This window comes from Carcharhinus amblyrhynchos, chromosome 20 (genome assembly GCF_965287045.1).
Source record: "Carcharhinus amblyrhynchos chromosome 20, sCarAmb.v2.hapA, whole genome shotgun sequence".
Taxonomy (NCBI): domain Eukaryota; kingdom Metazoa; phylum Chordata; class Chondrichthyes; order Carcharhiniformes; family Carcharhinidae; genus Carcharhinus; species Carcharhinus amblyrhynchos.
In genome coordinates this window covers 50,102,631-50,124,604 of record NC_137343.1, presented here as the reverse complement: position 1 = coordinate 50,124,604, position 21,974 = coordinate 50,102,631, and the positions used below count along the sequence as shown (strand labels likewise).

General features: G+C 49.6%; 1 protein-coding gene across 1 annotated transcript in view; it reads left to right on the top strand.

Moving 5' to 3' along the window:
• LOC145356181 (glutathione hydrolase 1 proenzyme-like) overlaps positions 1 to 21,974 on the top strand; it is a 101,910-nt gene that overhangs the window by 38,500 nt on the left and 41,436 nt on the right. Inside the window, exons 4-5 of the mRNA XM_080208790.1 lie at positions 6,379 to 6,471; positions 17,037 to 17,229. Coding sequence (XP_080064916.1) covers positions 6,379 to 6,471; positions 17,037 to 17,229 — 286 coding nt within the window. The remainder of the gene's footprint in view (positions 1 to 6,378; positions 6,472 to 17,036; positions 17,230 to 21,974) is intronic.

Genomic DNA, 21,974 nt, shown 5'->3' with positions numbered 1-21,974 from the left:
TTCCTATAATGTGGGGACCAGAACTGCACACAATACTCCAAGTGCGGCCGCACCAGAGTTGTGTACAGTTGCAACATGACGCTGCGACTCCTAAATTCAATCCCCCTACCAATAAACGTCAAGACACCGTATGCCTTCTTAACAACCTTATCTACTTGATTCCCAACTTTCAGGGATCTATGTACACACACACCTAGATCCCTCTGCTCCTCCACACTATTCAAAGTCCTCCCGTTAGCCCTATACTCGACACATCTGTTGCTCCTACCAAAGTGAATTACCTCACACTTCTCCGCATTAAACTCCATCCGCCACCTCTCGGCCCAGCTCTGCAACCTGTCCAAGTCTTCCTGCAAACTATGACACCCTTCCTCACTATCTACCACACCTCCGACTTTGGTGTCATCAGCAAATTTACTAATCCACCCAACTATACCCTCATCCAGATCATTAATAAAAATTACAAACAACAGTGGCCCCAAAACAGATCCCTGAGGCACACCACTCGTAACCAAACTCCATGACAAATACTTTCCATCAACCACCACCCTCTGTCTCCTATCCGCCAGCCAATTCCTGATCCAATTTCCTAAATCACCCTCAATCCCATACATTTGCATTTTCTGCAAAAGCCTACCATGGCGAACCTATCAAACGCCTTACTAAAATCCACATATACCACGTCCACTGCCTTACCCCCATCCACCTCTTTGGTCACTTTCTCAAAAAACTCAATAAGGTTAGTAAGGCACGACCTACCCTCCACAAAACCATGCTGACTATCTCCAATCAATTCATTACTCTCTAAAACTAGGCCCTGATTCTATTACCACACCTGGAAGGTCCCTACAGCGCAGAAATTGAGCAGCGTTGTAACTCTCACTGGCTGTGGATATTAGCCCCCGTCATGTCGAATCCTACAGAAGGGGGACGTGCCGAGTGTTTGGCAGCTCTGCTTCTTGGATATCTGTAGGTAGGTTAGGTACAATCTGCAGACCCAGGCCCTGGAAAGGTGGTGGCTCTCAGGCGCCCACCCTTCATGATTCTGCTCCTGCGGTTGGCGAACTAGGCCCCTCCATTGAACAACGAACAGTAACAGCACAGGAAACAGGCCCTTCGGCCCTCCGAGCCTGCGCCGCTCATTGGCCCGACTAGACCATTTGTTTGTATCCCTCCATTCTGTTCATGTGACTATCCAGGTGAGTCTTAAATGATGCCAGTGTGCCCACCTCCACCACCCTACTTGGCAGCACATTCCAGGCCCCCTCTGCGTAAAAAACGTCCCTCTGATATCGGAGTTATACCTCGCCCCCCTCTCACCTGTGACCCCTCGTGATCGTAACCTCCGACCTGCGAAAAAAGCTTCCCACGGTTCACCCTATCTATACCCTTCATAATCTTATACACCTCTATTAGGTCTCCCCTCATTCTCCGTCTCTCCAGGGAGAACAGCCCCAGTTTGCCCAATCTCTCCTCATAGCTAATGCCCTCCATACCAGGCAGCATCCTGGTAAACCTCCTCTGCACTCTGTCTAAAGCCTCCACGTCCTTCTGGTAGTGTGGCGACCAGAACTGGAAGCAGTTCTCCAAATGTGGCCTAACCAACGTTCTATACAACTGCAGCATCAGACCCCAGTTTTTATACTCTATACCCCGTCCTATAAAGGCAAGCGTACCATCTGCCTTCTTCACCACCTTCTCCATCTGTACTGCCACCTTCAAGGATTTATGGACTTGCACACCCAGGTCCCTCTGCGTTTCTATACTCTTGATGACCCTGCCATTTATTGTATAGCTCTCTCCCCCTACTTCTCTCTGGCCTAGAGGGCAATGAATGACAGTGAGGTCCCCAGACTCCAGGTTTTGTCCATTCTCCTCACTGCAGTGTCAAAGGGAGAGAGATTGATTTCTAACTGTTTTTGTTAGAGAGAAGAAGGTTAAGAGGTGACCTAACATAAGAAATAGGAGCAGGAGTGGGCCATCTAGCCCTTCGAGCCTGCCCCGCCATTCAATAAGATCATGGCTGATCTGAAGTGGATCAGTTCCACTTTCCCGCTATCTCCCCTTAATTCCCCTGTCTATCAGAAACCTATCTATCTAATTGAGGCATACAAGATGATCAGAGGATTGGATAGGGTGGACAGTGAGAGCCTTTTTCCTCGGATGGTGATGGCTAACACGAGGGGACATAGCTTTAAATTAAGGGGTGGTAATTATAGGATGGATGTCAGAGGGAGGTTCTTTACTCAGAGGGTAGTAAGGGTGTGGAATGCCCTGCCTGCAGCAGTTGTGGACTCGCCAACTTTAAGGGCGTTCAAATGGTCAGTGGATAGGGACTTGGATAACATTGGAATAGTTTAGGTTAGAGGGTCATTAGATTGGTTCCACTGGTCGGCGCAACATCGGGGGCCGAAGGGCCTGTACTGCACTGTAATGTTCTATGTTCTGTGATGGTTAGTTTCTGTCTCTCTTTGCCACTCATCATCTCAACTGCCTCTCAAAGGCACAAACTCATGCCCTGGCCACCAGGTCGATACCCAGCCTTTAATCGACATTCTGCTGTGTGACCAGACCCAGACTGTACGCCGCGTAGCCAAGTGAGCACAGCTCTGGCCTCTCTCCCTCACCCTGAGCTCTCACCTGAGGCACGGGCACTGCCCAGAGCTTCCTGCGTACGGACTTGCCCTCAACCTGACCTACAAGGGGTACGTTCCTACCCTCAGCTCAGCGCACAGCCTAGGACTGACCGGGAGAGCTCTCCTTGGGCCGCGTGCCATCGCCAACTCTCTCTGAGTGAATAGAGTGGCTTGCTCCGTCAGCCAGGATTACAGACACGCCATAGCAGTCAATGACTTTGGAAGATAGGGTTCCGAGAGTTAAATTCTGAGCAGCAATCACACACATAAGGGATAGTTGAGTAGTCCGACTAAATAGACTTTTCAATGGTTTCAGTTGCACAGGGGGGTAATACTCACATGTCTTTCCATTAGACTCACCCTGTTCAAACCCAGTGGTGTTCCCCATTTTCCCCAGGTTTGAATATCACCATCAGTCTGAGATGATTCCACTGGGCCAGGCTCCCCTCCCCTATCAGACCCCCTGTAAGAAGCCCACTGCCCAGCAGCAGAACCGAACTAAACAATCTTCCCCGTTTAACAACCCGCAAGTCAAACATCGAATCTCGCCCAGGGTGCACCGTCCGGCTCTCCCCTGACCAGGTCCCTGGTACCCCAGAACCTTTCTCCCTGGAGACTCCCCCTGCTACCCTCTGACGAGTCATGATGTGGAGATGCCAGAGTGGGACTTCTGATTAGGACCTGGAACCCTTCCAGTGTTACCCCGGTCTGGTTCCAGTGTTACCCCGGTCTGGTTCCAGTGTTACCCCGGTCTGGTTCCAGTGTTACCCCAATCTGGTTCCAGTGTTACCCCAGTCTGGTTCCAGTGTTACCCCGGTGTGGTTCCAGTGTTACCCCAGTCTTGTTCCACTGTTACCCCAGTCTGGTTCCAGTGTTACCCCAGTCTTGTTCCACTGTTACCCCGGTCTGGTTCCAGTGTTACCCCAGTGTTGTTCCAGTGTTACCCCAGTCTTGTTCCACTGTTACCCCAGTCTGGTTCCAGTGTTACCCCAGTCTGGTTCCAGTGTTACCCCAGACTTGTTGCAGTGTTACCCCGGTCTGGTTCCAGTGTTACCCCAGTCTAGATCCACTGTTACCCAGGTCTGGTTCCAGTGTTACCCCAGTCTGGTTCCAGTGTTACCCCAGTCTAGATCCACTGTTACCCAGGTCTGGTTCCAGTGTTACCCCAGTCTGGTTCCAGTGTTACCCCAGTCTAGATCCACTGTTACCCCAGTCTGGTTCCAGTGTTACCCCAGTCTGGTTCCAGTGTTACCCCAGTCTGGTTCCAGTGTTACCCCAGTCTAGATCCACTGTTACCCCAGTCTGGTTCCAGTGTTACCCCAGTCTGGATCCACTGTTACCCCAGTCTGGTTCCAGTGTTACCCCAGTCTGGTTCCAGTGTTACCCCAGTCTAGATCCACTGTTACCCCAGTCTGGTTCCAGTGTTACCCCAGTCTAGATCCACTGTTACCCCAGTCTGGTTCCAGTGTTACCCCAGTCTAGATCCACTGTTACCCCAGCCTGTTTCCACTGTTACCCCAGTCTGGTTCCAGTGTTACCCCAGTCTAGATCCACTGTTACCCCAGTCTGGTTCCAGTGTTACCCCAGTCTAGATCCACTGTTACCCCAGTCTGGTTCCAGTGTTACCCCAGTCTAGATCCACTGTTACCCCAGCCTGTTTCCACTGTTACCCCAGTCTGGTTCCAGTGTTACCCCAGTCTGGTTCCAGTGTTACCCCAGTCTAGATCCACTGTTACCCAGGTCTGGTTCCAGTGTTATCCCAGTCTGGTTCCAGTGTTACCCCAGTCTAGATCCACTGTTACCCAGGTCTGGTTCCCGTGTTACCCCAGTCTGGTTCCAGTGTTACCCCAGTCTGGTTCCAGTGTTACCCCGGTCTGGTTCCAGTGTTACCCCAGTCTAGATCCACTGTTACCCCAGTCTGGTTCCAGTGTTACCCCGGTCTGGTTCCAGTGTTACCCCAGTCTAGATCCACTGTTACCCCAGTCTGGTTCCAGTGTTACCCCAGCCTGTTTCCACTGTTACCCCAGTCTGGTTCCAGTGTTACCCCAGCCTGTTTCCAGTGTTACCCCAGTCTGGTTCCAGTGTTACCCCGGTCTGGTTCCAGTGTTACCCCAGTCTTGTTCCAGTGTTACCCCAGTCTGGTTCCAGTGTTACCCCAGTCTGGTTCCAGTGTTACCCCGGTCTGGTTCCAGTGTTACCCCAGTCTGGTTCCAGTGTTACCCCAGTCTGGTTCCAGTGTTACCCCAGTCTTGCCATCTGGGTGCCTGAATGATGAAAATCTCTGTTGACAATTTTGTGCAGCTTGAGAGTGGGTGAGGAGCCTTAGTGACTGTCACCTAGTTCCTGTTTGGTGGCTGGAGTTAAAATCATTGTGTGGAGTTGCCGGCGTTGGACTGGGGTAAAGACAGTACAATTCTCACAACACCAGGTTAAAGTCCAACCACACAGCTGACGAACATAGAATATTCCAGCACAGTACAGGCCCTTCGGCCCTCGATGTTGCGCTGACCAGTGGAACCAATCTAATGACCCTCTAACCTAAACTATTCCAATGTTATCCATGTGCCTATCCACTGACCATTTGGACGCCCTTAAAGTTGGCGAGTCCACAACTGCTGCAGGCAGGGCATTCCACACCCTTACTACCCTCTGAGTAAAGAACCTACCTCTGACATCCGTCCTATAATTACCACCCCTTAATTTAAAGCTATGTCCCCTCGTGTTAGCCATCACCATCCGAGGAAAAAGGCTCTCACTGTCCACCCTATCTAACCCTCTGATCATCTTGTATGCCTCAATTAGGTCACCTCTTAACCTTCTTCTCTCTAACGAAAACCACCTCAAGTCCCTCAGCCTTTCCTCATAAGACCTTCCCACCATACCAGGCAACATCCTGGTAAACCTCCTCTGCACCCTTTCCAATGCCTCCACATCTTTCTTATAATGCGGCGACCAGAACTGTACACAATACTCCAAGTGCGGCCGCACCAGAGTTTTGTACAGTTGTAACATGACCTCACGGCTCCGAAATTCAATCCCTCTCCCAATAAAAGCTAACACACTGTACGCCTTCTTAACAACCTTATCAACCTGGGTGCCAACTTTCAGGGATCTATGCACATGTACCCCGAGATCTCTCTGCTCATCAACACTACTGAGTCCTTCCATTAGCCCTATATTCTGTAATCCTGTTATTCTTACCAAAGTGAATCACCTCACACGAAGGAATAGTGTTTCTGAAAGCTTGTGGGTTTACTATCAAATAAACTGGGCGGCGCAGTAGCACAGTGGGTTCGCACTGCTGCTTCACAGCTCCAGGGTCCTGGGTTCGATTCCCGGCTCGGGTCACTGTCTGTGTGTGGAGTTTGCACATTCTCCTCGTGTCTGCGTGGGTTTCCTCCCACAGTCCAAAGATGTGCGGATTAGGTTGATTGGCTAAGAAATTGCCCCTTAGTGTCCAGGGATGTGTAGGTTAGAGGGATTAGTGGGTATAATATGTAGGGATATGTGGGGTAGGGCCTGGGTGGGATTGTGTTCGGTGCAGACTCGATGGGCCGAAGGGCCTCTTTCTGTACTGTAGGGTTCTATAATTCTATGAACTTTAACCTGGTGTTGTGAGACTTCCTACTGTTAAAATCGTCATCAGTGTGTTTGCAGGTAGATGAGATTCTCTCGAACTGTGAATGTTTCATTCCCACACTGTGATCCCATTTGGAACAATGTGCTTTTTCTTATTTTTCAGGAAAAATAGAAACTATTAATGCCAGAGAGGTGGCTCCAGGCAAGGCTTCGAGGGATATGTTTGTCAATAAGACCAAAGACTTGTCTCGCAAAGGTAAAAATTTCCCCCCTTCAGTCCATCTTTGTAACCCATTCTCCCACCCTTGCTTCATGACATTTGGACTCAGAAAGACAATCTTCCCAGCTAAAAAGCGAAGGGATTCCGAAAGAACAAAGAACAACACAGCACGGGAAACAGGCCCTTCGGCCCAACGAGCCCGCGCCGCCATCTCAAGTATGTGTTTTTCCTCCTCCACCCTTGACCCATGTCTATGCTTATGGTACCCCCATTGGAAACCAGATTGAGGGGAGACTAATTTAGGGTCAATTTGTTACACCAATCAGCCTAATAGCACATCTTTGGGGTGTGGGAGGAAACCGGAGCACCCGGAGGAAACCCACGCAGACACGGGGAGAATGCGCAAACTCCCGCAGACACCGGCCCAAATCCATGTGTCTGCACAGCAAACAGTGATAGTCACTGAGCTGTCGTCTTGCCCAGCATCTGGTCCAGTTTAAGCACACACTAACGATGCAAGGTACCAGGCTACTCTCGAAACATCCAAGAGCAGCCCACGCATGACCCACCGCGTGTATGCCCCTCGTTGGACAACAAGGTGGACTGATACACCTGCGGAGTAAAAGAGATAAAACATCAACACATGTAGCATTAGATTTCCAGGAACGTCCCAAGGCTCTAACCCTTATTTAAAACCGTCTCCTATAACCCTCCGTCCCTGTTTCGCCCATGTGCCTATCTAAGTAAACCTTAAACAAGTCCAGCGTGCCTGCCTCCACCACCTTACTTGGCAGAGCATTCCATACCCCCACTACCCTCTGTGTGAAAAACCTCCCTCTAAGAGGGCAACAACACCACAGCTCAGTGACTATCACTGTCTGCTGTGCAGTTACAGGGACCCGGGTCGGATCTCTGGCTTGGATCAATGTCTGTGGGAGTTTGCACATTCTCCCCGTGCCTGCGTGGGTTTTCTCCGGCTGCTCCGGTTTCCTCCCACACCCCCAAAAAGCGCGCTTTTTAGGCTGATTGGTGTCAATAAATTGTCCCTGAATTAGACCTCCCTTAATCTGGAGGACATATAATTCCCTAAATTTGCACGCCCTTTATTGTGGAGTTCCACTAGAGGTAGACAAAAGTGTTGACGATCGACGAAAGACTTGAATAAGGCGCTCACTGAGTGTTAAAATGGGCGGCACGGGCTTGTAGGGCCAAATGGCCTGTTTCCTGTGCTGTGCTGTGTTGTTCTTTGTTCATTCCCACTGCTCCTTAAACCTGTGATCACTTTCAGACGCATAAGCACCTTCTCTTGACAAAGAGAAGCATTATTGATGTGTGAGCACTGGCAGAGTATACCCACACCTCATTTGACCCTGAACAATTAGTAGGACGATCAGCAGTGGGCACCCTGGGTGTCTATCTTTTCCCAACTCAGGGTCCTGAGGTCAATAATGACATCACCGTTACTGCATTGTCCCGTCTAGACCGTGGATCGGAACCGCATGAACTGAACATTAACGTTCCGGTGAAGTTCCGGTGAAAACCCCCTCGTTGCCACGCTCCAGCATGTCCTTTGGATGGCGGGAGAAAACCGGAACACCCAGAGGAAACCCACGCAGACATGGGGGGAAGGCGCAGACTCCACGTGGACAGTGACCCGTGGCTGGGCATCGAACCCGGCTCCCTGGTGCTGTGAGGCGGCAGTGCTAACCCACTGCTGCCACCCCAACTGGGAACTCCTAGCGAACTGGTTTGGATTTAGGGAAACTGAGCCCCCAGGTCTCTGAAAATAAGCTGTCGTTCTGTGAGTCTCTTTGTAGAGACTGTTAATGGGTCCTGGGATCAATGCTGTTTTACAGATGTCGTGTGGTTGTAACTGTTGTATTTGTGGCTTTTCCCTGTTTTATACAGCCACGTCACCACCAAATTTATTAAGTAAAAGTTTCTGTTTGAGGGGCAGTTTTTTACGATCACGACGAAATCCGATTTCTGTCCATGAGATGTATCCAAAGAGGAAACCTCATTACCTGGACAGGATAGCACAGCGGGTTAGCACCGCTGCCTCACAGCACCAAGCACCTGAGGGTTCAATCCCAGCCTCGGGTCCCTGTCCGTGTGGAGCTTGCACATTCTCCCCGTGTCTGCGTGGGTTTCCTCCGGGTGCTCCGGTTTCCTCCCACAGTCTGAAGGTGTGGAGATTAGCCGTGATAAGACGCGGGGAGGGGGGTTATATGTGGATAGGATGGAGTGACGGGCCTGGGTAAGATGCTGAGTCGCTGCAAACTCCATCGGCACTGTGGGCATTCCACGATTGCAAAGTGCGACGCAGCCAATGAAATGGTGTTAAAGTGTCGTTGTTGCTGTAATACTGTTTAGGACACGTGGTAGTAATTTGAGTTCAGAAAACTCCCACAAACAGGGATGTGATAGTGAGCAGTGCAGTTGTTTTTTTTGGTGTTTTAATGGTTAATATTGTCCAGGACACTGTGGAAAACTCCCCTTGTTCTTCCAGACAGTTCCATGGCGATCTTTTGCTTCAGTCAGAAGTCTCACAACACCAGGCTAAAGTCCAACAAGTTTATTTGATAGTAAACTCACTAGCTTTCGGGCTTTGCCCATTCGTCAGGTGAGTTCTGGTCACACACAGAACATAGAACACTACAGCACAAACAGGCCCTTCAGCCCACAAGTACGCCGATCATATCCCTACCTCCCAGGCCTATCTATAACCCTCAATCCCATTAAATCCCATATACTCATCCAGAAGTCTCTTAAAAGACCCCAGCGAGTTCGCCTCCACCACCACTGACGGCAGCCGATTCCACTCATCCTCTGAGTGAAAAACTTACCCCTAACATCTCCTCTGTACCTGCTCCCCAGCACCTTAAACCTGTGTCCTCTCGTAGCGACCATTTCAGCTCTGGGAAATAGCCTCCGAGAATCCACCCTATCTATTCCTCTCAACATCTTATAAACCTCTATCAGGTCGCCTCTCAACCTTCGTCTCTCCAGGGAGAAGAGTCCCAGCTCCCTCAACCTATCTTCATAAGGCATGCCTCCCAATCCAGGCAACATCCTTGTAAATCTCCTCTGCACCCTCTCAATAGCTTCCACATCCTTCCTGTAGTGAGGTGACCAGAACTGCACACAGTACTCCAAGTGGGGCCTGACCAGGGTCTTATAAAGTTGCAGCATTACCTCCCGACTCCTAAACTCAATCCCTCGATTAACGAAGGCCAGTACACCATACGCCTTCTTGACCACATCCTCCACCTGCGAGGCCAATTTGAGCGTCCTATGGACCTGGACCCCAAGATCCTTCTGCTCTTCAACACAGCTAAGAGTCCTACCCTTGACATTGTACTCCTAAAAGCACACACAATTTACAGAATACTGATTAGAATGCGAGTCTTTACAGCTAATCAGTTCTTAAAGGTGCAGACAATGTGAGTGGAGATAGAATTTTTGCTTCTCCAAGAGAGAGAGAAGACTGCGTCTCCCCTGGAAGGCCACACCTCGGACAGTACACCACTCTGCACTGCGCTGGACAGTCAGCCTAGATTCTGTACTGAAATTTCTGCGGTGGGATTTAAACTCTCAAACTTTGACTGTGAGGTGTGAGCATTAGCCACTGAATCGATGAGAGGTCAGAGGCACTGAGTTCCCCAAATTGCTGCAATGTAGATTCCACCTTCAATATAACCGGGCATCCAGACTGGTACACAAGTGCTGAGTAGAGTGGACACGTACACACACATTACAACCCACTGCCCTCCCTAAACTGATCAATTCATTGTTCTGCACATTCAACACCAGTTGGAAGGAACGCTGTACGGACACAAGTTTATAGAATCATAGAAACCCTACAGTGCGGAACGAGGTCCTTTGGCCCATCGAGTCTGCACCGAACACTATCCCACCCAGGTCCTACCCCCATATCCCTACATATTATACCCACTAATCCCTCTAATCTACACATCTCAGGACACTAAGGGACAATTTTAGCATGGCCAATCAAACCTAACCCCCACATCTTTGGACTGTGGGAGGAAACTGGAGCAAACCCACGCAGACACGAGGAGAATGTGCAAACTCCACACACAGACAGTGACCCGAGCCGGGAATCGATCCCACTTTAAGTTTGTTTTCTTAGTGTCGCAACTCGGCTTACGTTAACACCGCAATGAAGTGACTGTGAAAATCCCCTCGTTGCCACACTCCGGCGCCTGTTTGGGCCAATGCACCAGACTGTGGGAGGAAACCGGAACAACCGGAGGAAACCCATGCAGACATGGGGAGAACGCGCAGACTCTGCGCGGGCAAGCTAGGAATCGAGCCCAGCTCCCTGGCGCCGTGAGGCAGCAATGCTAACCACTGTGCCACCCCTAGCCTCAATCCCTCATCAGCATGAATGGTCTGTCTTATAATAGAACTTAAATGGTGTGCAGCTGATAATCCCATCTTGCTGGGAACTCTGAGGTTAGTTTGCACAACTCTGCACACCGCTCATTGGGATCAGCGCAAAGCTTTGATATAAACATTTCTCTGAATTCAAGGGGGTCTCTCAGGCAGGTCTACACAGAGGTTAAGGCGAGGCTGGCTTTTACAAAGCACCATTCAGCCCATCTGTAAGGATACACCCTTCCTATCCCTCTGTTCACCTCCCATTCATTGTCTATTAGACATTGCTAACAAGCCTGCGTCTACCACGTCCACCGGCAGTGAGTTCCAGGCACCCAGCACCCTCTGTGTGAGAATCTGTCCCCACGCTGGTCAGACTCAGCCTCGGAGTTCAGGTTTGGGCCATACCATTGCCTGAGCTGTGAATAGAGCCACGTGACTGGGAGGACACGACAGAGGCACCTAACTCTCCAAAGGAGGGGCAGAGCCTTCAGTGGCAGCACAGCCTCCTCCAGAGGGTCTCCCCCACAGACCCACCACGCATATTCATAAGAACATAAGAAATAGGAGCAGGAGTCGGCCATCTAGCCCTTCGAGCCTGCCCCGCCATTCAATAAGATCATGGCTGATCTGTTGTGTCTCAGTTCCACTTTCCCGCCCTCTCCCCATAACCCTTAATCCCCTCTCTTATCAAGAACCCATCAACCCGCGTCTTAAAAATATTTAGCGAGGCAGCCTCCACCACTTCAACGGGCAGAGAATTCCAGAGATTCACCACCCTTTGAGTGAAGAAGTTCCTCCTCAACTCTGTTCGAAACCGCCCCCCCCCCTTTATCTTGAGGCTGTGCCCTCTAGTCCTACTGTCCTTTCTGAGCGGGAAGAGCCTCTCCACCTCTATCCTATCCATCCCATTCATCATCTTATACGTCTCAATGAGATCTCCCCTCACTCTTCTAAACTCTAACGAGTACAAGCCTAGTTTATTCAACCTCTCCTCATAGCTCAACCCCCTCAACTCCGGCATCAGCCTAGTAAACCTCCTCTGCACTCCCTCCAAGGCCAAAATATCCTTGCATAAGTACGGCGCCCAAAACTGCACACAGTACTCCAGCTGCGGCCTCACCAATGCCCTATACAGTTGCAGCAAGACCTCCCTACTTTTATATTCAATCCCCCTCGCTATGAAGGCCAGCATCCCATTCGCCTTCCTGACCACCTGCTGCACCTGCAAGCTGGGTTTTTGCGACTCATGCACAAGGACCCCGAGGTCCCTCTGCACCATCGCTTGCTGCAATTTTTCGCCACATAAGTAATAGTCCTTCCTACCATTATTCCTACCAAAGTGGACCACCTCACACTTGCCAACATTAAATTCCATTTGCCATTTCCTGGCCCATTTGCCCAGCCTATCTAGATCCTCCTGCAGATAGTCACCTTGCTGGAACCAGGGTCTATAGATATACAAGTACAGAGGAGATGTCAGGGGTAAGTTTTTCACTCAGAGGGTGGTGAGTGAGTGGAATCGGCTGCCGTCGGTGGTGGTAGAGGCGAACTCGCTGGCGTCTTTTAAAAGACTTCTGGATGAGTATATGGGATTTAATGGGATTGGGAGTTATAGATAGGTCTATGGCTTGGTAGGTATGGATACGATCGGCATAACTTGTGGGCCGAAGGGCCTGTTTGTGCTGTAGTGTTCTATGTTCTATGTAGCACGTGCTTACCTGCAGGGGAGTGAGAATCTCCAGCTTCCCCCCTCAGTCTGAAAGACGTGCTGGTTAGGGTGTCCAACGAGGGGCGTACACGCGATGGGTCGTACTGGGGCTGCTCTTGGATGTTCGAGATTGGCCTAGTGCTTCATGTCGTTAGTGTGTGCCTAAACTGGACCAGATACTGGGCAAGACGACAGCTCAGTGACTATCACTGATTGCTGTGCAGATACATGGATTTGGGCCGGTGTCTGTGGGAGTTTGCACATTCTCCCCGTGTCTGTGTGGGTTTTCTCCGGGTGCTCCGGTTTCCTCCCACACCCCAAAGGTGTGCTCTTAGGCTGATTGGTGTAACAAATTGTCCCTCAATTAGTCTCCCCTCAATCTGGATGGCCATAAAACAATAGACAGGGGTCGTGGGGGGAGAAGGGGACTGGTGGTGTTGAGATGGCGGCGCGGGCTCGTTGGACCGAGGGGCCTGTTTCCCGGGCTGTTTTTGTTCTTTGTTCATTGACCCGAACAGGCGCCGGGGTGTGGCGACTGGGGGAATTTCACAGTAACTTCATTGCAGTGTTAATATAAGCCTACTTGTGACACTAATACATAAACTTTAACTCTAGACTCAATGTGGTGTGTTTGGCGGGGGGTGGGGGGGTAATTCCAGTGAGTTGGTGTGATAATGAGATGCAAGTATACGGTCATGGGGTTGCCAATATTGGCTGCTGGCTTGCCATTGGCAGAGAAGGCACAACCATTTCCTGTTTTCGGGTAACCTGAGGTGCCTGCTGCTGTTGTTGCTGTTGCAGTGATGTGGAGATGCCGGCGTTGGACTGGGGTACACAAGAACATAAGAAATAGGAGCAGGAGTCGGCCATCTAGCCCTTCGAGCCTGCCCCGCCATTCAATAAGATCATGGCTGATCTGAAGTGGATCAGTTCCACTTTCCCGCTTTCTCCCCTTAATTCCCCTGTCTATCAGAAACTTATCTACCCGTGACTTAAATATATTTAGCGAGGCAGCCTCCACCACTTCAACGGGCAGAGAATTCCAGAGATTCACCACCCTTTGAGTGAAGAAGTTCCTCCTCAACTCCGTTCTAAACTGGCCCCCCTTTATCTTGAGGCTGTGCCCTCTAGTCCTGCTGTCCTTTCTAAGCGGGAAGAATCTCTCTACCTCTACCCTATCCATCCCCTTCATTATCTTATACGTCTCTATAAGATCCCCCCCTCATCCTTCTAAACTCCAACGAGTACAGACCCAGTCTATTCAATCTCTCCTCATCGGCTAACCCCCTCATCTCTGGTTGAACTAGGCTGATACCGGAGATGAGGGGGTTGGACTATGAAGAGAGACGAAATAGACTGGGTCTGTACTCGTTGGAGTTTAGTTGGAGGTGGGTAAGCACAGTAAGAAGACTCACAACCCCAGGTTAAAGGTTTATTTGATAGTAAACACCACTAGGTTTCGGAACTCTGCTCCTTCGTCAGCTGAGTTCCACTCGCTGGTGTTGTGAGATGACACTTGTGCGTGTCAAGGTAACTAACTGATCGCTGACAAATTCCATCTACTGTAGCACTTGGAGGACATCCAGTGGCAGTGCCATGTTACTGTACCATCAACATCCATGGCAATGACTCTAGACCTTGGCAGGGTTTTGCAAACCTCCACCCAGGAAGTCACAGACTTTTGCGAAATTTGCCAATCAAAGCCAGCCTCACCCTTGCCCTTGTCCAGTCGCTGTGTACATTTTCAGAGGTGACTCCGTTATACAAAATACAACTAAAAGAATTGTGGAGGGGTGAACTTAATATTTTTTAACCCGATACAGACTGCCCACAGATATCTAATCAGATCCAGGTCGAAGTTATTCAAGAGAAGTTATGGAATAGAGTAACTTAAATCAACTTTGTACCATCCAGAATGGCAGGGAAATAGACATGCCAATTCTCAGAGCTTGACACTTTGCCATTTCTTTGGGAAATCCCGCTGGAAGGATTTGTTTAACTCCTCTTCTCTCTCCTTATTTCCCATAAATTCTCCTGCTTGGTGGCGGGGATGGGCCCACGTTTACCTTTGATAATCCCCTTCCTTTCACACCAAAATGAGCAGGATACAGTGGATGCTGGAATGTGAAAGCAGACAGAGCTGGAATCTCGGCACGTCCAGCAAAGATCAAAGATCAAAAACAGCCCGGGAAACTTCAGCCCAACGAGCCTGCGCCGCCATCTCAACACCGCCAGTCCCCCCTCTCCACCCACGACCCTATTGTTTTATGGCCATCCACGTTGAGGGAAACTAATTTAGGGACAATTTATTACCTCCAATCAGCCTAATAGCACATCTTTGGGGTGTGGGAGGAAACCGGAGCACCCGGAGAAAACCCACGCAGGCATGGGGAGAATGTGCAAACTCCCACAGACACCGGCCCAAATCCATGTGTCTGCACAGCAAACAGCGATAGTCACTGAGCTGTCGTCTTGCCCAGTATCTGGTCCAGTTTAAGCGTACACTAATGACGTGAAGCACTAGGCAACTCTCGAAACACCCAAGAGCAGCCCTCGTACGACCCACCGCGTGTATGCCCCTTGTTGGACAACAAGGCAGATCGAATCACCTGTGGATTAAAAGAGAAAAACATCAATAACATGCACATCTTATACAAACATTCAAGGGAATCCCCAGAAGCTCAGAAGTAAAACAAGTGAGCCAGAAAATATGTTGGAAGGTCCATAGGAATCAATTGATTCCCAGGGACGTCCCGAGGCTCCTGATCCTTATTTAAAACCATCTCCTATATCCCTCCATCTCCATCCCGCTCATGTGCCTGTCTAAGTAACTCTTAAACAACTCCAGCGTGCCTGCCTCCACCACCTTACTTAGCAGAGCATTCCATACCCCCACAACCCTCTGTGTGAAAAACCTCCCTCTAACATCCAAATTATACCTCGCCCCCCTCACCTTAAGCCCGTGGCCCCTCGTAATGTGTGTTTCCAATCTAGGAAATAGCTTACCACTGTTTACTCTATCTATACCCTTCATAATCTTATATACCTCTATTAGATCCCCCCTCAGTCGCCGTCTTTCAAGGGAAAAGAGCCCCAATTTGCCCATTCTCTCCTCATAACCCAGTCCTTCCATATCAGGCAGCATCCTGGTAAACCTCCTCTGCACTCTCTCCAGAGTCTCCACGTCCTTCCAGCAGTAAGGCGACCAGAACTGGACGCAGTACTCCAAGTACTCTATATAACTGCAACATTAGACTCCAGCTCTTATATTCTATACCCCTTTCTATAAAGGCTAACATACCATAGGCTTTCTTCACAACCTTCTCCACTTGTACTGCCACCTTCAAAGACTTGTGCACTTGCACCCCCAGGTCTCGCTGCGATTCTATACTCCTTACGGGCTTACCCTTTATCATATAACTCCCCCCTACATTATTCCGGCCAAAATGAATCACCTCACATTTATCCGGATTAAACTCCATTTGCCATGTATCTGCCCAATATACCAGCCTGTCTATATCCCGTTGTATTGCCAGACACTGAGAAACACGCTGAAGGGAAGCCAGAGAATCTCACCCAGTGTTTGGTAGAAGCAGAAACAGTTGACGCAAGGGTGGGAGCCCTAATTCATTTCGAGCATCTTAACTATTGATAAGAATCAGGTTCTTCATTCAGTCTAGTCATTACTTACATAAGAACATAAGAAATAGGAGCAGGAGTCGGCCATCTAGCCCTTCGAGCCTGCCCCGCCATTCAATAAGATCATGGCTGATCTGTCGCGGCTCAGTTCCACATTCCCGCCCTCTCCCCATAACCCTTAATCCCCTCTCTTATCAAAAACCCATCAACCCGCGTCTTAAAAATATTTAGCGAGGCAGCCTCCACCACTTCAACGGGCAGAGAATTCCAGAGATTCACCACCCTTTGAGTGAAGAAGTTCCTCCTCAACTCCGTTCTAAACCGTCCCCCCTTTATCTTGAGGCTGTGCCCCCTAGTCCTACTGTCCTTTCTGAGCGGGAAGAGCCTCTCCACCTCTATCCTATCCATCCCATTCATCATCTTATACGTCTCAATGAGATCTCCCCTCATTCTTCTAAACTCTAATGAGTACAAGCCTAGTTTATTCAGCCTCTCCTCATAGCTCAACCCCCTCAACTCCGGTATCAGCCTAGTAAACCTCCTCTGCACTCCCTCCAAGGCCAAAATATCCTTGCGTAAGTGCGGCGACCAAAACTGCACACAGTACTCCAGCTGCGGCCTCACCAATGCCCTATACAGTTGCAGCAAGACCTCCCTACTTTTATATTCAATCCCCCTCGCTATGAAGGCCAGCATCCCATTCGCCTTCCTGACCACCTGCTGCACCTGCAGGCTGGGTTTTTGCGACTCATGCACAAGGACCAAGTGGGACCTGATGGCTCTTGTAGACCAGAGGTGGAAGAGTTTTCATTTCCCGAACCCGCTTGTTAATCATTTTTGTACCTGTCCGCAGGAGGATTGTCCATTGCAGTCCCTGGTGAAATCCGAGGGTATCAATTGGCACACCAACGGCATGGACGCTTACCATGGAAAAGCCTGTTCGAACCAAGTATCAAACTTGCCAAAGAAGGATTCTCCATCAGAAGGGCTCTTGCAGATGCTCTAAAGAGCGGTAAGGAAGTCGTGGAGGCAGACCCATCTTTATGGTAAGACAGAGAAAGGTGGTCCTCAGCTGAGAATAACACTCGTTGCGTATTGGGACTTGAAGCAGCTTGTAAAACTGGGCTTCCCTCTCGTTAGATTGTCCGCTGGATATCTGGGCAATATTTCATGACTCATGAGAGCAATTTGCAAAGAATTACATCAAAAATTCAGAACCGAAACTGCCCCTCCTATCTATCAGAACTTTTCTCCTTTCTCCTTCATCTGCTTATCCAGTCTCCTCATTAGTGTATCGATTTGTTTCATCATCTCCCTGTGATAACAAGTTCCACACTCCTGAGCTGAGGATATTTTGCCTGAACTCACTGTTTAATTTCTTGCTGACTATCTTATATCGATGGTCTTTAGTTATGCTCTTTCCCCATAATTGGAAATGCTCTCACTCTGTCTACTCAATCCCTTTCAGAATTTTCCTACGCCTCTACTTTCTCAGAAGACGAAGGAAATTTGGCATGTCCGCTACGACTCTCACCAACTTTTACAGATGCACCTTAGAAAGCATTCTTTCTGGTTGTATCACAGTTTGGTATGGGTTCCTGCTCTGCCCAAGACTGTAAAAACGTGGTGAATATAGCCAATTCATCAGGTGAACCAACCTCCCATCCATTGACTCTGTCTACACTTCCCGCTGCCTCAACAAAGCAGCCAGCACAATCAAGGACCCCGGACATTCTCTCTTCCACCTTCTTCCGTTGGGAGAAAGATACAAAAGCCTGAGGTCACGTACTAACCAACTCAAGAACAGCTTCTTCCCTGCTGCTGTCAGACTTTTGAATGGACTTACCTCGCATTAAGCTCCTTTACACCCTAGCTGTGACTGTAACACTACATTCTGCACTCTCTCCTTTCCTTCTCTATGAATGGTATGCTTTGGCTGTATACTGCGCAAGAAACAATACTTTTCACCCAATACAGGTGATAATAATAAATTAAATCAAATCAGAATCAAAGACTCCCATTTGGCCGTTGTTCAGTCTCCTTGTTTCAAGAAAAGAGAGTGTATCTGTATAACTACAACACATTTCCACTTGGAAATCTTTTTTTACACCTATTCGACTGCCTCAATGGACATTTTATAACACGGAATCAAAACTCCGTGCTACACACCAAGGCTAGGATTTCGAGGAAGGCAGTGGACTAACTCCAGTGACTGGAGAGTCATGAGTGAGTAAACCCATGTCCCCTTGGGATGTATCAACGCCATTTTAAGAACATAAGAACACAAGAAATAGGAGCAGGAGTTGGCCATCTAGCCCTTCGAGCCTGCCCCGCCATTCAATAAGATCATGGCTGATCTGTTGTGGCTCAGTTCCACATTCCTGCCCTCTCCCCATAACCCTTAATCCCCTCGCTTATCAAAAACCCATCAACCCGCGTCTTAAATATATTTAGCGAGGCAGCCTCCACCACTTCAACGGGCAGAGAATTCCAGAGATTCACCACCCTTTGAGTGAAGAAGTTCCTCCTCAACTCCGTTCTAAACCGCCCCCCCTTTATCTTGAGGCTGTGCCCCCTAGTCCTACTGTTTTTTTTGAGCAGGAAGAGTCTCCCATCTAGCCCTTCGAGCCTGCCCCGCCATTCAATAAGATCATGGCTGATCTGTCGTGGCTCAGTTCCACATTCCCGCCCTCTCCCCATAACCCTTAATCCCCTCTCTTATCAAAAACCCATCAACCCGCGTCTTAAATATATTTAGCGAGGTAGCCTCCACCACTTCAACGGGCAGAGAATTCCAGAGATTCACCACCCTTTGAGTGAAGAAGTTCCTCCTCAACTCCGTTCTAAACCGCCCCCCCTTTATCTTGAGGCTGTGCCCCCTAGTCCTACTGTCCTTTCTGAGCGGGAAGAGTCTCTCCACCTCTATCCTATCCATCCCATTCATCATCTTATACGTCTCAATGAGATCTCCCCTCATTCTTCTAAACTCTAACGAGTACAAGCCTAGTTTATTCAGCCTCTCCTCATAGCTCAACCCCCTCAACTCCGGCATCAGCCTAGTAAACCTCCTCTGCACTCCCTCCAGGGCCAAAATATCCTTGCGCAGGTGCGGCGACCAAAACTGCACACAGTACTCCAGCTGCGGCCTCACCAATGCCCTATACAGCTGCAGCAAGACCTCCCTACTTTTATATTCAATCCCCCTCGCTATGAAGGCCAGCATCCCATTCGCCTTCCTGACCACCTGCTGCACCTGCAGGCTGGGTTTTTGCGACTCATGCACAAGGACCCCCAGGTCCCTCTGCACCGTCGCCTGCTGCAGTTTTTTGTATGGCTATGACAATTAGTTTCCTGATGTTACGGCCACCACAATCGAAGAGGATGGATACAAACATGGAGCAGGAGTGCGAAGCTGGGAGTCCTGCTGAGAACTCCCCATTGATCCTCCGAGAGACAAGGGTGGTCTAGAAGATGAGTTTGTAGAACGTTTTTGAGATATTTCCTGGAGTAGTACATTGTAGAACTGGCTGGGGGATAAAGTTATTTTCGATCTAGTATTGATGATGTGGAGTTGCCGGCGTTGGACTGGGGAATGCTCAGTAAGCAGTCTCACAACACCAGGTTCAATTCACCTGATGAAGGGGCAGTGCTCCGAAAGCTCGTGCCACCAGATAAACCTGTTGGACTTTAACCTGGTGTTGCAAGACTTCTTGCTGAATCTAATATAGATTAACGAGGGAAAAGTTAATTAATAATGGCATCTCAGAAGTTCTTCTAGGAAGTAGTGATCCAAATCCCATTGGTTTCCATGTCACATTTGAAACTGGCACGCCTTAATCACAAACAAGAATCTTAAACAAAGCCAAAGTATGAGTTCGATAAGGTTCCCCATGCAAGACTTCTTGAGAAGGTGAGAGGGCATGGTATCCAAGGGGCTTTGGCCTTGTGGATCCAGAACTGGCTTGCCTGTAGAAGGCAGAGAGTGGTTGTGGATGGGTCTTTTTCTGCATGGAGGTTGGTCACCAGTGGAGTGCCCAGGGATCTGTAACAGGACCCTTGCTGTTTGTCATTTTCATAAATGACCTGGATGAGGAAGTGGAGGGATGGGTTAGTAAGTTCGCCGACGATACGAAGGTTGGTGGTGTTGTGGATAGTCTGGAGGGATATCAGAAGTTGCAGCGGGACATAGATCGGATGCAAGACTGGACGGAGAAGTGGCAGATGGACTTCAACGCAGATAAATGTGTAGTGGTCCATTTTGGCAGGACCACCAGGATGCAGGAGTACAATATCAAGGGTAGGAGTCTTAGCAGGGTTGAGGAGCAGAAGGATCTTGGGGTCCAGGTCCACAGGACTCTCAAATCGACCTCGCAGGTGGAGGATGTGGTCAAGAAGGCGTATGGTGTACTGGCCTTCATTAATCGAGGGATTGAGTTTAGGAGTCGGGAGGTAATGCTGCAACTTTATAAGACCCTTGTCAGACCCCACTTGGAGTACTGTGCGCAGTTCTGGTCGCCTCACTACAGGAAGGATGTGGAAGCTATTGAGAGGGTGCAGAGGAGACTTACAAGGATGTTGCCTGGATTGGGAGGCATGCCTTATGAGGATAGGTTGAGGGAGCTAGGTCTCCTCCCTGGAGAGACAAAGGTTGAGAGGCGACCTGATAGAGGTTTATAAAATGTTGAGAGGAATAGATAGGGTGGATTCTCGGAGGCTATTTCCCAGGGCTGAAATGGTCGCTACGAGAGGACACAGGTTTAAGGTGCTGGGGAGCAGGTACAGAGGAGATGTTAGGGGTAAGTTTTTCACTCAGAGGGTGGTGAGTGAGTGGAATCGGCTGCCGTCGGTGGTGGAGGCGAACTCGCTGGGGTCTTTTAAGAGACTTCTGGATGAGTATATGGGATTTAATGGGATTGGGAGTTACAGATAGTTCTATGGATTGGTAGGTATAGATGTGATCGGCGCAACTTGTGGGCCAAAGGGCCTGTTTGTGCTGTAGTGTTCTATGTTCTATGTTCTATCCTGGTGGCACAGTGGTTAGCCCTGCTGCCCCACAGTGTCAGGGACCCGGCCTCAATTCCAGCCTTGGGTTCCTGTCTGTGTGGAGTTTGCATGTTCTCCCCGTGTCTGCGTGGGTTTTCGCTTAACACAGCGGTTCGCACTGCTGCTTCACAGCTCCAGGGACCTGGGTTCGATTCCCGGCTCGGGTCACTGTCTGTGTGTGGAGTTTGCACATTCTCCTCGTGTCTGCGTGGGTTTCCTCCTAATACAGCGGTTCGCACTGCTGCTTCACAGCTCCAGGGTCCTGGGTTCGATTCCCGGCTCGGGTCACTGTCCGTGTGTGGAGTTTGCACATTCTCCTCGTGTCTGCGTGGGTTTGCTCCGGTTTCCACCCCAAAGATGTGCGGGTTAGGTTGATTGGCTAAGAAATTGGCCCTCAGTGTCCAGGGATGTGTAGGTTAGAGGGATTAGTGGGTATAATATGGGGGATATGGGCCTGGGTGGGATTGTGTTGGGTGCAGACTCGATGGGCCGAAGGGCCCCTTTCTGCACTGTAGGGTTCTAGTCTCCAGTTCCATCCCACACTCCAAAGACGTGTAGATTAGGTGGATTGGCCAAACTAAATTGCTTTTTGTGTGTCGGGTGAATACATGAGGTTACGGGCATAGAGCTTGGGTGGGATTAGTTAGTGCAGACTCAATGGCCTCCTGCTACACTATACGGATTCTCTGATCCCTGTTGGGATTCTATCTTACCGACAGGTCCCACCAGTCGCTCAGCGTGTGAGCTG